General features: G+C 40.9%; 1 protein-coding gene and 2 pseudogenes across 2 annotated transcripts; 2 read left to right on the top strand and 1 right to left on the bottom strand.

The window, feature by feature from the left end:
- The first annotated feature begins 642 nt into the window (after window positions 1–642).
- Window positions 643–2642, top strand: LOC125192228 (protopine O-dealkylase-like; annotated as a pseudogene). The gene is made up of 3 exons (XR_016128751.1): window positions 643–1783; window positions 1870–1994; window positions 2216–2642. The product of XR_016128751.1 is annotated as a protopine O-dealkylase-like (transcript).
- A 4120-nt stretch (window positions 2643–6762) lies between these two features.
- LOC125194774 (uncharacterized) lies at window positions 6763–7353 on the top strand. The gene has a single exon (XM_048092999.1). It carries the CDS (start codon window positions 6763–6765, stop codon window positions 7351–7353), a length of 591 nt encoding a protein of 196 aa, XP_047948956.1.
- A 5987-nt stretch (window positions 7354–13340) lies between these two features.
- LOC148927404 (uncharacterized) lies at window positions 13341–14447 on the bottom strand (annotated as a pseudogene).
- Window positions 14448–16321: the final 1874 nt, after the last annotated feature.

Raw genomic sequence — 16321 nt, 5'->3', positions numbered from 1 at the left:
TAGGGTTGGTGTTTTTCGGTATTCTGCTTTGTCGCCGGAGAGTATGTGCTCGGCTCACTGCAGTTGTTGTTTGGTGAGGTTTGCTGTAGAATTTTCCCGCTCTGCATTTGCGGTTGATCCTTTTTCAGGTTCTGATATTTCTCTCTTCAAATCTCTCTGATTTTTCAATTCAGATGTTTGAATCGGTTCGTTGTTTGAATTGGTTATGTTTTGCTTCTCATTCTCTATTTTCTCTCTTTTCGGCGTTAATTTCCGCCGATCTGAAATTTTGGATCTGTTTTCTGTCTCGTTTTCGTTTACTCATTGGATTTGTATGATCCAAGTTTGCATCCTTTGTTTTTGGATTTGTATGATCCAGGTTTGTATCCTTTGTTCATTGGATTTGTATGATCCAAGTTTGTCTCTCTCCGATTAAAATCGGTTGAGTTTTTCGTTTTGAGAATATGTTTTCTCAAATTTGTTGTTGAATCTGAATATGTTTTCAGATCCATCTCTCTTTTCCAATTGTGTCGGATGATTTTTTTTGGTTTTGTTTGCCCCCTCGCCGTATACAGCTCATCTTAGGAGAGGTTTTAAGTAGGCATCGCTGCGACATTGCATTTGTGTAGCAGATGTCAGCCGATTGAACTTTCGTAGGCGGCAATGTCTTCATTTCACCTTCGGTATCGAGTCACCGTTTGTCTCTGAGATTGAGATGTGAGGTGGTAGGGTTGATATGCTTGTAAGAGCCTTGGCTCTGTTTGATCCCTCTTGATTGGTGTTTTGGAAGGACATTTGTTGTGTTCATGGTAAATTTTGCAAGAGTCATGGTATAGCATTGGGAATTGGTTTCCTGTGTAGAGATTGATCTGGTCGTTTGGAGAGAGGTGATGAGCCTACTCAAGGATTGAAGGCATGTATCTGTGATGCTTTAGAGAAATAATGTGTTGGTTATATGTTGGTAGTGTGAATTTCTGGAAAGAGACGACTATTAAGGGGGAGTTGGTATAGAATTCATTGAGAAGTATGCATTATAGCTGGATGCTCAAGATGGAGTTTCTGCCGAAGAGGAGTTGAGATCAACTTTTGAAATTTGATCAATCACAAGCTGCTCCACCTCAGGTCCTCAACCATGCGTGGAATTTGGGTGAATTAGTTTTGTAGTTTGATGCATCATTTTGATGTTTCATGTAGTTTGATGTTTGTTGTCAAGATGGTAGCCATTGTTTTGCTTCCATCTTGAGGGGGACTGTTGAAATTGAAAATAAAATGTAATTAGTTAGGTTGATTAGTATAGTTAGTTAGGATTAATTAGTTTGTTCAGCATTTAGTTTTTAGCCTATATAAGGCATCTCATTGTATTTTGTAATCATCAATTAATAAAAATGTAGTCCATAGTGAAATTTTCCCTTTTCCTTCTACACTCTCTCTATCGATAGTTTTCCCCAATTTCACAATTTCTTCATCCTCCATTGATGGAGGTTTCTTCATCCAATTTCTTCTACATTTTTAACATTCAATTTCATAAATTTGCAATTACAATTCCAATTGAATTTCATTATACTAAACACATCCTTATATATTGTGATGAATAGCAGGGAAATTGTGATGGATTACAGTAAAAGAATCCGAGAATTGTATATGAAGATAATGGAAACAGCAGTTGAATATCTGGAATTGGATAAACATTATGTATATCGAGTTTTGAAGATGGATTCCATGGCACAAATGGTTGTCGGAAATTGTTATCCTGCATGCCCTCAACCTGATCAAGCCATTTGCATCCCGCCGCATACCGATCCAGGTTTCTCTCTTTAATTTCTTCTTCTTCTACTTGTGCTTCTGCTTCCATTCTCCCTCTTTTATTAAACCAACCAATACAAAAATCAGGTTTGCTGACATTTCTGATAAATAATGGTGGAGTTGAGGGTCTACAAATTGAGTATGATGGTAAATGGTTCAACGTCCAATCTCCACCTAATTCCATTTTGGTCAATGTAGATGACCACCTTGAGGTATGTCATTATCACCGTTAATTTTTTTTATTTTAATAAAAGGAAATATCCATTTGATTAAGATGATTCGAATAAATGACTAGTGGTTTTTATTTTTATTTTTTAATTTTCTTAATTATTTTTAAATGAATACTTCCATGACTTTTCTAAGAAATTGCTAGAAAACTTGTTATGGTAAAAGAGCTAAGTTTCATGTACTTTTTGCATGTAATATTGGACAGATATTTACAAATGGAAGGTTTAAGTCTCTAAAGCATAGAGCTGTGGTGAATAAGGAGAGAGAGAGAGAGAAGTTCAATCACGGTACTGAATGGCCCGGCATGGGACGCTATTGTTGGGTCGGCTGCGCTACTAGTTGAAAAGGATGGCTCTGCAATCTACCATTATATGGAGTATAAACACTACTTGGAATCGCAACTCACCAAAACCAGATCCGGCGGTAAATCCTTTTTCGAGCAACAAGTCATAATTCAAGACAACTAGATCTTGGCTAATTCATGTGACATTTAATAATAAATTTCCTTATCGATCTGGGAAGATTTATAGACTCGTGTTATTTGGAATATTTGAAGGAGATTTAAATCGTATGTAATCCATGTCATTGTCTTGAAATGTTGTCATTGTGTTTGGCTTGTTACTATTAATCTATTTTCTTTTGTTTTGGGTTGCATGTATTTATATCTACTTATTCCATCCCATAGAAATAGGCTATATAGGGTTGATATATTCAGGTTTTAATGCGTAATTGGTAAAGTAAGAGAGAAAGAAAAAGAAAATATAACTTATTTCTATGGAATGAAGAGAGTAAATGACAACCAGTGAGACGCAACCACTATAGGGCCTTGGGGGCATTGGGCCCCCAGCTTGTACAATTATTACTATATATTTAAAAAGACAAATATTGTGATTAGCACAGTTGGTTTCAGCCCAACTCAGTGTCCTAGCTTACCCGAGTTTGAATCCGACAGCCAGCTATTGGTCTTTTTTCATCCTTTACATAATTTTCTTACATTTTTTGCTCCCAAGTTCGACTCCCCTTAGCCTAAAAATCAATTTGTTTTCCTTGCTTTATTTTCTTATACTCTTATGTCTAGGAGTTTGTTTTATGTTTCCAAAGTTTAATTCCTTCAGTCACAAATCATTTTTTTAAACACTTTTACTTTCAAGAATTTGTTTTATTTTCTTACAGTATATTTTTATGTTTCCAAGTTCAAATCCTTCAGTCTATAAATAAAATAAAAAAATCTTTATTTTATTTTCTTACACACTTATGTCTAATAGTTTTACTCTCATTGTTATTTTATTTGCATATTGACATACTTGGATTTTACATGAATTTGTTTTATTTTCTTACAGTATATTTTTATGTTTCCAAGTTCAAATCCTTCAGTCTATAAATAAAAAAAATAATCTTTATTTTATTTTCTTACACACTTATGTCTAATAGTTTTACTCTCATTGTTATATTATTTGCATATTGACATACTTGGATTTTACATGGTTTTAGAGGGTGGTTTTGTATGAATTGAACATATTTTGTTTATTATTGGACGTGTTTATATCTACTTCTCTATTATGTTGGTATGTTGACCATTTTGTTAAGAATGTGTAGAAAAAGGTATAAAAATATGTGGAGGTGCAACAGCCTTGGTTTGAGACAATTTTAACTGGAGATTTTGAAGTCCAATCAGCCTCTAATACATAATAATATCTTCTTCTTTGAAAGATCTTCGCGTGGGTATCTTGCACACCTCAATCGGAGTTCGGTAGAAGAAGTTATGGCCGTTACAAGAACACCGCGCTGTCCAGAAACTTACACGCGGCCGGGTGAATTATTACACTGTAAATTCACCCGGCCGGGTGCTGTAATTTTGCGACGAAAGAGTCCGAAAGGGGTGGAAAATCTTCACGCGGCTGGGTGAATTTACAGTGTATTAATTCATGCGGCCGGGTGCATAGTTTTGAGAAAAGAAAAAGAGGAAAAAGGCTAGGGTTAAGGATAATTATACACGTACCACCTCCAACACTCACACACACCCCCAAGAACACTTTGAGAGAGAGAATTGAAGATTGAAGACTTCCAATAGAAAGATTGAAGTTGTCATTCCATAGATTCATTCTCACAGGAGTATCTTAATCTTTTCTCCATGTATTTCATAGAATCTTTTGTTTCAAACATGGTTTTATTGAAGAACATGAGTAGCTAAACACCTTTTTGTAGAATTCTTGGTGATGATGCACTAATTCATAGTTTTTATCCAATTAATTTTGTTCTTACCTTGCTCTTGTAGTTATTTGATTATTCTTGGATTTATTCCTTTCAATTGTTTCAATCCTAGCACCTAATCTACAGGTTTCTCACCTCGGGGGGGGGGGGGGGGGGGGGGTTTAATCTATAATTGTGGTCGACTTAGTAATTCTAGAGACACCAAAAGGTAAGGCAATTTGATTGGATAAGAGCTTGGAATTGTGCATCAGATATTTGAGTTCTACAATTTTCTTCATATTATCTTTTCACTCCGTGTTTACTTGCTTTTATTTGTTTATTTGCTCATTATATGCTTTTCGTAGTGTTAGAAAAAAAACTAAACCTTTCCCGATTCTCTAGATAGTAGTCAACATTTGTTCGTGGTAGTTAAGTAGATACAAATTTGTCTCTGTGGGATATGATACTATTGCTTGCTAATTGCTACACTAGCCCCGTACACTTGCGTGTATCACTTGTGTTAAAATAAGTCGAGTCAAGTTTTTGGCGCCGTTGCTGGGGACAATTTTGTGTCGTTAGAGCTTAATATCGTGATAATAATTGAGATTACTAGTCTAGATTTTATTTGCTTTATTTTCATTTTTATTTTTGAGTTCTCTAATCTTGGTGTTTCTTTTCACAGGTTGTATGCGCACTCGTTCTAAAGGTCCACCTTTAGAACCTATCGATCCCGAAATCGAAGCATCCAACAGGAGGAGGAACGCTCAGAGGAGGTTGAACCAGAGGATCCGCATATCTTCACCGGGTCATAGGCGTCCACCCTCCCCCGTTCAGAGAACTCCAGTACCTACTCCTTCTCCACCTCTGTCACCAATACAGTACGAGCATAATTCTCCAATCCTAATGGAGAAGGAGGAGGAGAACAACAATGAGAACCACAATGAGAATAACAACAATGAAAACAACAATGAGGATCCTATTATTCGTCTACTCCGTGAGAAGATGGCCAACATGCAGAGGCAGTTGGATGAGCAGAACACGAGACCACCAGTTCAGCCCGTGCAGAATCTGTATGCATATAGACGGGTTGCTAATCCACCAATCAACGCCGGGATTGCGGCCAACAACTTTGAGTTAAAGCCGAGATTGATAAACAGGACAGAAGCACATGCATTTGATGGAACAGGTTCGGAAGATGCCAACAAGCACTTGACCAAGTTCATACAAATCAGCAACACAGTGAAGGCTAATGGGGTCTCCGATGATCAAATTCGCCTCAGATTATTCCCCTTCTATTTGAAGGATGATGCCAGGAATTGGTACGATAACATGGATCCTAACTCGGTCGCTACTTAGGATGCGATGGTTGAGCTTGTCTTGGATAAATATTACCCACCTAGCGAGGCACTCAAGCGCGAAGCTGAAGTCATCTCTTATGCAATGCAGCCTTAGGAAAATATTCAAGAGGCATGGAAGAGGTTCAAATACCTGATGAAGAGATGCCCCAACCACGAGTTAAGCCCGGGGCAACAGATCTTAACTTTCCACAGGGGAGCCACTCCGGAGGCAATACGCGAGTTGAATATGAGTGCAGGGGGGTCACTCCTTAAGTTGGGAGAAAGCGATGCATTAGAGGTGATTGAGAGGGTGGCCTCCAACGATGATGGGTGGAAGAATGAGAGAAGAAAATCCTACAGGGTGGCATCCGCATCTGATTTTGATAGGATGGACATGATGTCCAAGCAGTTGGACTTCTTAACTAGCAAGCTTGGTTTTATGGGAACAGATCCATCCGGGCTCGAAAGCCGACAAGGGGTTGAAGATGTGAACTACATTCACCAAGGTGGCAATAATGGAAACTTCAACAACTACCACCCCAACCAAGGGGGTGGTAATTACAACCACTATGGGAACAAGGTGCATCCCAACTTGTCTTACGGGAATGCCAACAACGCCCTGCAGCCACCACCAGGATTCCAAGTGTCTAATGACCAAGTCAAAGAGTTGAAGAAGGCCGAGCTCGAAGAAGTCTTGATGACTTTCATAAAACACACAGGCGAATGTATGACACAATCTAATCAGAGGCTGGATGAGGTAGAAGTTAATGTGGAAGGTTTGAACATACACATGATGAGCATCGACACTCAACTCAGTCAGATTTGCCAAGTTATGGGAACTCTACCCAAGCCGGGGCAATTTCCTGGTAATATAAGTATTGATCCCGTCAAACACAAAGAGTACAAGGCCATCTCAGTGAGCATTCAACCCGATGAAGTGGAAGAAGGGATGGATAAAGAGATTGCATAGGATAGTGCTTTCGAGGAAGAAGAGAAACGACCTGAGCCACCTCGATTAAAGCCATATACTCCTTAAATACCGTTCCCAAGCTGGATCAAGAAGAAGATTGTGGATGAAACTTTTGAAAAATTGTTGGACATCTTCAAGAAGGTAAATGTGAATATCCCACTAGCAGAGGCTCTACAACAGATGCCTAAGTATGCAAAGTTCCTAAAAGACGTGATCTCCAAGAAGAAAAAGTGAGTGGAGTACGAAACTGTGAGCATGTTGGAAAATTGCAGTGTCATAATCCAGAAGAAATTTCCTGCAAAGCTCAAAGAACCTGGAAGTTTCAACATATCATGTGTTATTGGTGATGACAAACACATGAAGGCACTTTGTGATTTGGGGGCGAGCATCAACTTGATGCCCCTATCCTTCTTTTGGAAGATGGAAATCGGCATTCTCAAGCCGACTAGAATCACGCTCCAAATGGTCGATAGATCCGTCACCTATCCTGAAGGAATCATTGAAGATGTGTTGGTGCAGGTAAATGACTTTATATTCCCCGTTGATTTTGTTGTGCTTGACATGGAAGAAGATATGAATGTGCCGCTTATTCTTGGTCGTCCTTTCTTAGCGACGGGGAAAGCGTTGATTGATTTGTCAAGGGGAGAGCTTACCATCCGCATGGGACCCAAACACCATATCTTGTCCATCTACAATGCCATGAAGAGTTCTGAGGTGGAAGAGATTGCTATGAAGAAAGAGTGCAAAGTTGTGCACGTTGTAGAGGTTCAGAAGGCTGAAGTGGCGAAGCCCAAGGTCGAGAACATTTCCTTATCACAGTGTCTATTTGGCTCATGTGGTGGATGAACTCATTGCAAAGGAAGACAGAGAGAGCCCAAGAAGGCGAAGGAAAAAGAAGCAGGAATATCGATCACACCGACAGTAGAGCTCAAATCAAATGATAACATAGTGAAGAAGACTTGGTGGAAGAAGAGGTTGGCAAGAATGTACCTGCTTGAACATGAAGAAGAAGCCAACAATCCCATTGATGCGGGAGTGAAATGATGAAAGCTGTGTGAAGACGTCGAGCCAACGACGATAACCAAAGGCACTACAGGGGAGGTAACCCCTAGTAGGTAACTTGTAGATTATTTTCGCTTTAGTTTGCCTATGATATAAGTCTCCCTTCTCCATCAACTTTTCAAACTTATTCTTTGCATAGCCTTGAATAAGTTTGGGGGGTGATATGGTGGATAGTGAGCCTTATGAGGTATTTTACTGCTTTATTTTTGTTTCAAATTGATTAGTTGTCTTTTATAGCTTTTATTTATGTTTTAGGGTAGATTTGTTTTGCTTTAGACCTCTGTGAGTTGTTTTTGGTTTTGGTTTTTGTGGAATTGAATTTGAACTTGTTTGAATTTTGGTTTCTTGGGGTAAAGACTAGTTGTTAATGATAAAAACTTCATCCATCTTTTAAGCTATCATGGTTTTTGACTTAATAGTTTGAGTAATAGGTGCATAAGTAACGAATTGCTTGTTTGCCTTGATTCATGCTATTACCCGAGTGAGATTTGAGCCAAAACTTCGTTTTTGTGTGATTTTATCACATGCTTGTTGTTGTTTCTAGAACTTGCTCCTAATCATATAAAATCTACATAGTGAATGTGAATTTAGGAGATGACGTTAGGTATTCTTTGTTCTCCCCTTCACAAGTGTATATATTTTTGTCTTAATCCCTAGTTTGCCCTCCTAGCCTTAAAAGTGTCACAATGTCAAATAATTGTTAAATCACCGTCAAGAGTGATAAGCCTACAATCTTGGAAGCACATATGGAGCGTTGTAAAAAAATAAAATAATAATGGAGGTATAAGCTAGAAGAAGTCTAGAGAGAGAAAAAAAACAATAAATTTGTGGAGGTATAAGCTAGACGAAGTCTAGAAGAGTTATTGCTTGGGTTTCTAAATAGGTGGGGACTAGATGAGAGGAAGAAGTTCGACAAAGTCTTACTTATCTGAGATTTGTATTGGGAAATGGTCGTTTGTTGGGAGTTGTAGTATGTGGGTATTTGTGCTTCTTATACTTTTCAGCCACTTAAGCCTAAATTTTCCCTACCACCCAAAGAGTCACGTTACAACCTTAATAAGTCCTTTCTGGTTTTAAATTCACTTTCACATTCTAGTAGAGGAGATGTTTGATTTTAAGCAAGCCTACGGTAAACACTACTTGTATTTTATTTGAGAGTATTATTTCTTTACATACACTTTTGAGAGTGAGATACACATACACATATCTTGAGAGAAGCATGAATCCAAGGTGATATACGAGTTAGTAGCAAAAGTGCACTCGGCGGCTTGACTTGATAGAATGTGTATTGTGATATGCTCTTTTATTCCATACCCTTTGAAACAATGATGATGTCTAAACCCCTTTAAATCCAAGTCTTCTATTAGTTCTATTTCTTCATTGCTCGAGGACTAGCAATTATGTAAGTTTGGGGGAGTTGACATACTTGGATTTTACATGGTTTTAGAGAGTGGTTTTGTATGAATTGATCATAAATTATATATTATTGGACGTGTTTATATCTATTTCTCTATTATGTTAGTATGTTGACCATTTTTTTAAAAATGTGTAGAAAAAAGTATAAAAATATGTGGAGGTGCGACAGCCTTGGTTTGAGACAATTTTTACTGGAGATTTTGAAGTCCAATCAGCCTCTAATTCATATCAATATCTACGTATTTGAAAGAGCTTCGCGTGGGTACTGTGTACGTCTAAATCAGAGTTCGGTAGAAGAAGTTATGGCCGTTACAAGAACCCTGCGCTGTCCAGAAACTAACACGCGGCCGGGTGAATTATTACACTGTATATTCACCCGGCCGGGTGCTGTAATTTTGCGACGAAAGAGTCAGAAAGGGGTGGAAAATCATCACGCGGCCGGGTGAATTTACAGTGTATTAATTCACGCGGCCGGGTGCACTGATTTGGCGAATTATTTTGAAGAAAACACGATTTTTGAGAAAAGAAAAAGAGGAAAAAGGCTAGGGTTAAGGATACTTATACACTTACCACCTCCAACACTCACACACACCCCCAAGAACACTTTGAGAGAGAGAATTGAAGATTGAAGTTGTCATTCCATAGATTCTTTCTCATAGGAGTATCTTAATCTTTTCTCCATGTATTTCATAGAATCTTTTGTTTCAAACATGGTTTTTGTGAAGAACATGAGTAGCTAAACACCTTTTTGTAGAATTTTTGGTGATGATGCACTAATTTCCTAGTTTTTATCCAATTAATTTTGTTCTTACCTTGCTCTTGTAGTTATTTGATTATTCTTGGATTTATTCCTTTCAATAGCTTGATCACCACTTGATTGTGTAGGATTAATTAGATTAATCGAGAGATGAAAAAATTAATCTGGAAATAAGAATAATTCACACCTTAATGCAATAAAACTAGGGAGAGTTGAGGTTTTGAGTGAGGTCTCTGACCTAATCGAGCTTTTGGGAGTTAGGGGTTTTAGGAGTAGAAGGGGACTTCAATCCTAGCACCTAATCTGCAGGTTTCTCACCTTGGGAGGGGGTTTAATCTATAATTTTGGTCGACTTAGTAATTCAAGAGACACCAAAAGGTAAGGCAATTTGATTGGATAAGAGCTTGGAATTGTGCATCGGATCCTTGAATTCTACAATTTTCTCCATATTATCTTTTCACTCCGTGTTTACATGCTTTTATTTGTTTATTTGCTCATTATATGCTTTTTTTAGTGTTAGAAAAAAAACTATACCTTTCCCGATTCTCTAGATAGTAGTCAACATTGGTCGTGGTAGTTAAGTAGATACAAATTTGTCTCTGTGGGATATGATACTCTTGCTTGCTAATTGCTATAGTAGCCCCGTACACTTGTGGGTATCACTTGTGTTAAAATAAGTCGAGTCAAGTTTTTGGCACCGTCGCCGGGGACAATTTTGTGTCGTTAGAGCTTAATATCGTGATAATAATTGAGATTTCTAGTCCAGATTTTATTTGCTTTATTTTCATTTTTATTTTTGAGTTCTCTAATCTTGGTGTTTCTTTTCTCAGGTTGTATGCGCTAGAAGGGTGCAATACTGCTCACACTTACCACATGCTTGTCCTCAAGCATGAAGACAAACTAAAAGAAATAAGTCGAATTCGAGCCCGGTTACTCCCCCCTGGCCGACTCTACCTAACCTAGACACAAGACTCTAGTCTTTGACGCAAAGAAAAAAAAACAAACAACAACACAAACACATAAACACATAAAAACAATTTAAACACATAGAAAATGCTATATTTTCAACCATCCCTCCCCTTGGGATCAGGTGCAATCCGGCCTTAGGCAGCCTTGAACTTCCGCCGCCCCTCTTTTCCTCCCCAGTCAGTATATCCGCTTGTCAGGATAACTCAACCCTAGGCCAAACACTGGATTCACTTAGTCACTCATTCCTCACAAGGGAGGGGATGTTAGGACTGTTTCCTCTCAATGCTATACACAGATGCTTCGGACTCAGATCTCACGCGCAGCTCCTGAAGGTCTTTAAGGCTTGTAATGGGGCTATTGGTTTGTAATGTTGGGGTGGATGTTCCTAAGGCTCTAAGGTTTAAAAACTAACTATTTATTTTGATGTGGGGGAACTGTGTGCAGTTAAGCTTCTGCCTAGTGCTTCTCTTCTGCTGGACAATTTTTGATATTGGCCTCCAACTGGTCAGTAGCTTCCTTGTGGCTTCGCCACCCTTATTTCTTCTTTCTCCCCCTTTTTTTTTGGTCACGTCTTTTCGACCATTTTCTTCGATTTATTTCTGCGGCTTTGCCACCCTTATTCCTTCTTATATTTTGGACATGGAATTTTTCCAGATCAATTTTCTCCTTCTTTCTTTGACTTACTTTTCTACAGCTGGTTCTTTTTGTATGTCCTCCTGGGCAGTTGCCTGCTTGCCTTATGCCTTGCACACACAGCCCCTACTGCCTTCAGGTTTTGCTACACGCGGTCACCTTGCCCTAGACATCATGTGGCAGCCACTCTTCTTTTTTCTGTGTTTAGTGGGAAGTAGTCCCACTTTAGGCTTCTAACTCACCATTTTAAGAGGGCTTTCGTGTCTGACCTAAAGGATGGCTTTTTTCCTTCATACTTGCATCATCTATACTGAATAGGAGCTACTAGGGGGGGCGGTTTTCGTTTTCCAGCATGCCTTATCTCCCTCGATTCACCTCACCGTTAGTTTCAGGCAGTTGAGTTTTAAGCCCATTCAGAAAACACATATAAATCCTAGACCTAAACAAACCCTTAAAAAAACTAACATGCACTAACTTAAATAACACATATATACATGTCATACTGGCCATTTGCTCCCCCCTCTCTCTTCACAAGTGTCTGCCCCAGATATGGTCTGTGAAGTGAAAAATAGGAATGGCTAGTATGACCGACACACATTTATAACAAACACATACTATATCTAAAAACTTCTCACACTTAGACTATGCAATAGGCTAAGTGGGAGAGTTTTAGATACATACGTAGGCTAAGTGTGAGTTGGCATGTATATTAAAGAAACACACAAACATAAACACATGCGCCAAAGATATCAAACCCTTTACTTCTCACACTTAGACTATTGGATAGGCTAAGTGTTATGAATGGGGTTTGCTCATATCTTATACACATATAATTCTACCTACATAACAAAAGTAATACTCCATCCGTTTCTTCATAGTTGAGGCGGAACTTTTCGGCACGGAGTTTTAAAAATGAATGTTGGGTGTGTTAAATAAATAGATAAAAAAGTAAGAGAGATGAAAAGGTTGAGAGAATAGAGTATAAAGTGAATAAAGTAGAGAGAATAAAGTAAGAGAGAGTAAAGTAAGAAACTTTTCGAAATAGAAAAATGACTCAACTATGAAGAAACGGAGGGAGTAATTAAAAAAATAGAAATAAAAGAAAAACTAAAAAACAAAAAGAAAACTAACTGGTCAGTAGGGGGGGTCGATCAGACATTCCCCCTGCTCCTCCTTGTTGCAGGGGTCTGTGCAGGTGGTTCCTTTGGTTCTTCTTCAGTGGAGTCCGGTTGGTTGTACTATGCTTCCTTGGGTCCATCACTTTCTTCCTTCTCTGGTTCGGTTGGTTCATCATCCTGGCCTCCATGGCCACTCGGTCCAGCTCCGGTACTGTCTTTTCCTCTCGCTAACTCCTTAAGTACACTTTCCATCAAGTTTGTCAATCTCGCCATCTCTGCCCACGATTGCATGTTCTCCTCTGCTAGCTCCTCTACTACCCTTTCCAGATTTGCTTTCCTCTGTCCTTGCACTTGTTCGTTCTGCCCAACTCGTCCCTCTTGGCCTTGTTGTGCCCTCCCACCAGGGACTCTTTCTCGGTAGTATACGATGTTGGTGCGGACGTAGAAGGGGATATCGAACAGGCCAGGAGAGTCGACCATATACATGGGAGATAGGTCATCTGCCTCGGTTATGATTATGTTGTTGTACACGAAGGCTCCTAGTATGTTGCAGAGGGACAAGTTTCTGGCTGGGTGGGTAGCTATCAGGTGGCATTGGTAGGCTGTCCAAAATCCCAAGTGCAACCTCCTTCCACGATGCACCACACCATGTACAATTCGGTCATAGATGTTCTGGCGGCTGAATTAGTCTGGCCTAGTAGGTTGTAGCCCAAGTAGAGTTGTATCAGTCGGAGCATGGGGTTGTTGAAATGGGTCGATCTGGAGATGGTGGAGGCGAACTGACCAGCAGCGGGGTGGGTTAATTCCTCCCAGGCTTCTTGGGGTTCAAATTCTACGTGCCTCCTTGGTATCCACCTCTCTCGGCTTCTCCATTCTGGTCATATAGCTTCCTCTAGACTACACATCCCCAATCGCACATTCCACTCCATTAGACTCATGGACAACTCTCCACCGAATATCCTGAAGGAAATTGACACCTCGTCTAGGTCCGTTGAGACTTGGAACCTAAACATAGTGAATAACTCCTTGGCTAACATTACTGATATCTCCGGGTCCCTATTCTTTAACAGCCACTCAAAACCCAATGTTTCCATACTGGCCAGGAAAGAGTCACGCACAGATAACTCATCCAGAGAGGGTATGTGGAGTACCTTGCCGCATTTAACTTGCTTTCTGCTATCCTCCTTGTCGTCAAAGGCGTCTTGAAGCTTCTTAGTGTTTTAGTGCTTCATGTCCTCCATCAGCTCATCGGTAAGCTCCATCCGCCACCGTCGGTACACAATCCTCTCCACTGGAGGGTGGACAAGTTCTTTGTGGTTGTCGGGGAGCTGCTGCTCATGGCACTCTTCCCCATCTAGAGAGATATCACTCTCGGACTCCGACTCCACACTGGAAGTGTAGTCACTGTCGTTCAACCTCTTTCTCTCTTCTGGCTCTCGGATCACTATGCTGGTGTTAGTTGTTCGTTGTTTCTTTGCGACCTGCTTCTTCTTGGCAGGGGCCTTTCCTTTTCTCTTCCTTTCCTGGAGGTACTTGTCTTCACCTTCGTCTGCCTTATCTTCCTCCTCCGCTAGTGATGAAGGTTCCACTTGGGCAGTAGGCTCGGTCACCACGCAAGTACTGGTATCGTCATTTATCGCCTCCTCTTGATCTACTGACTCAGATGCGAGGTCCAGACCCTCAGCCACCTTGTCAGCCTCTTCCTCCTGGTTATTTGGCGTTGATGAAACCGTCCCTGTTGCCATTGGGGCTTCATTCTGGCTGGTTGTCGAGGGCTCCTCCCCAGGTTTTGTAAGAGTAGTCCTCTCATCTTCACTAGAGATCTCCACTGCATCTGCTGCCGTGTTTGCTCCTTCCTTGTTGGACGTCCACCTTCCTAAGCATCTCTGTAACACTCTCTTGGACTTCTGCCGTTCTGCCTTGGGGTCGCTTTTCAACACTAGTTTTCGTTTGACTGACTTTGGTTTTGACACGGTTGGGGCCATAGTTTTCGGCTCCTCAGGTTGTACTTCGGCCTCTTCTTCTGTTTCTTTTTCATCCTCCCTTACTACTGACTGGGGGTTTCTGATTTCTGCTTTTCCTCCTCAGGCTGATTCACTCCTTCGGTTTGTTCTACTCCCATTCCCTCCACTGGCTGGTGGACTACCCCCTCTGACTCATCCGCTACCATTGCTGCTTCACCTTCTCCTACTGCCTGGGATGTGAGGTCCAGAACCTCAGCCAAACAGCCACCCCTTCAGGATTTATCACTATCCTATCTCCCCCACCTAGAATCGACTGGAATTCATCATCAGTCATTAGCCCTTGCTTCTTGGCCATTTTGTTCAGATCTATCTCCCTTCTCTCTACCTCTTTGATTATGGGTTCTGCGGCCGTTGTTTCCTCTGATTTATCCTTCTTGCCTTCGCTTTCCATCCCTTCACTGTCTTTTTCCTCTGTTTCCCCCCAGTTGGGGTCTTGATAGGCGGAAAGTGGGCTGACGTCGAGAAGGGTTAGAGGGTGCCGACGGTGCAGTTATCGTTGGAGAGGTTTTTTCGGATGTTGGATTTGAGGTAGTTGGGGTGGTGATGGGTGGGCTCACGGTGGTCGCAGTTGGGGTAGGGTTCGGTATCGCCGGCATTCCTCCGGCCAGGCTAAATCCGGCCAGGGTCGCTGTCCAATCTTTGTTTGGGTCTTGCTGCCTTAGATACGCCGCCAGCGCGTCTAAAGGAACCATCGCCGGAATTTATGGCGTCGGTGTTGGCTGCGATCGTTGTGGACTCGGCGGCCGCGTCTCCGCTGTCGCTTGAACTTCTGGGGGGCTGTCGCCGGTGGTAGATGTTGGGTTACTGGTTGCTTTCTTCTTTGCCATAGTTTGTATCGGTGGTGGTTCTCTGTTTCCGGTAGTGGTTCACCGTGGTTATTCGGAGTGGGGTGGTGGTTGTCGAGGATGGTTGTTTTGGGTGAGAGAATGCAGGTAAGGGTTTGTAAAGTGAAGGGGAGTAGGCAGTGGGGTATTTTATAATGGGGTGGGCAGTTGAGGGTTTTGACCGGATGCAGACGGTTACCAGGTCGCGACCCTTCGGGTGGGAGGCAATTGGGCGTTCTTGCTACTGATTGGACGTCCCCTGTCACATCTCTGCTCCACGCGCCCTCCTAGTCACTTTACTCGCCTGCAAAGCTGCACCACGTACCAAAATTCAAATTTCACTCGTTTTTCCCTTCTCAATTAGCTAAAAATAGAAATAAAGCAATAAAAGGACTCTTAAATATAATTTAGAGTGTCACCAAATTGGTATCCTCGTGGTCAGTACGAACTCCAAATTAATATTTAAGATCCGAAAATATTTGTAGTATTTTTAATATCTTCCTACTTACTTAAAATTAAATCACTACATATTCACAATATTTACATCATTACTAAAGGCATTTGAAATTCTACCTGGTCAATAAGCACATATCATATAAAGTTGGCCAGGTGGAACTCCAAACCCCTTTCCTACTGGTCATTTGACGCTATTAAAATGTAGTGGAATTTCTTCCACTACACACATCTCTGCATTTTCCCTATATATTTTCAACCTATGCCCATTTACGACAAAAGGTTCTGAGTTAGGGATACACCCTGAAATCTCAACCGCTCCATTAGCACGTAGTCCGGTGATAATGTAAGGTCCTGCCCATTTTGACTTGAGTTTCCCAGGCATTAGCTTTAGTCTCGACTGGAAGAGTAGTACTTTCTGGCCAACTTGGAGATCCTTGGTCCTTAGGTTTTTGTTGTGCCACATCTTTGTTTTCTCCTTGTACCACATGGCTGAGTCAAATGACTCCAATCTGAATTCTTCCAGCTCCTGTAGTTGCAGCTTCCCTTCCTCCTCAC

This window comes from Salvia hispanica, chromosome 4 (genome assembly GCF_029641045.1).
Source record: "Salvia hispanica isolate PSC_SH4W2 chromosome 4, Shi_PSC_v1, whole genome shotgun sequence".
In the NCBI taxonomy this organism is placed as follows: Eukaryota; Viridiplantae; Streptophyta; class Magnoliopsida; order Lamiales; family Lamiaceae; genus Salvia; species Salvia hispanica.
The sequence above is the reverse complement of the archived record's forward strand: the minus strand, read 5'-3'. Positions and strand labels throughout refer to the sequence as shown.

Bases quoted from the DNA above. Each gene is read 5' to 3' on its own strand.
- LOC125194774 (XM_048092999.1), top strand. From the start codon at position 6,763: ATGTTGGAAAATTGCAGTGTCATAATCCAGAAGAAATTTCCTGCAAAG.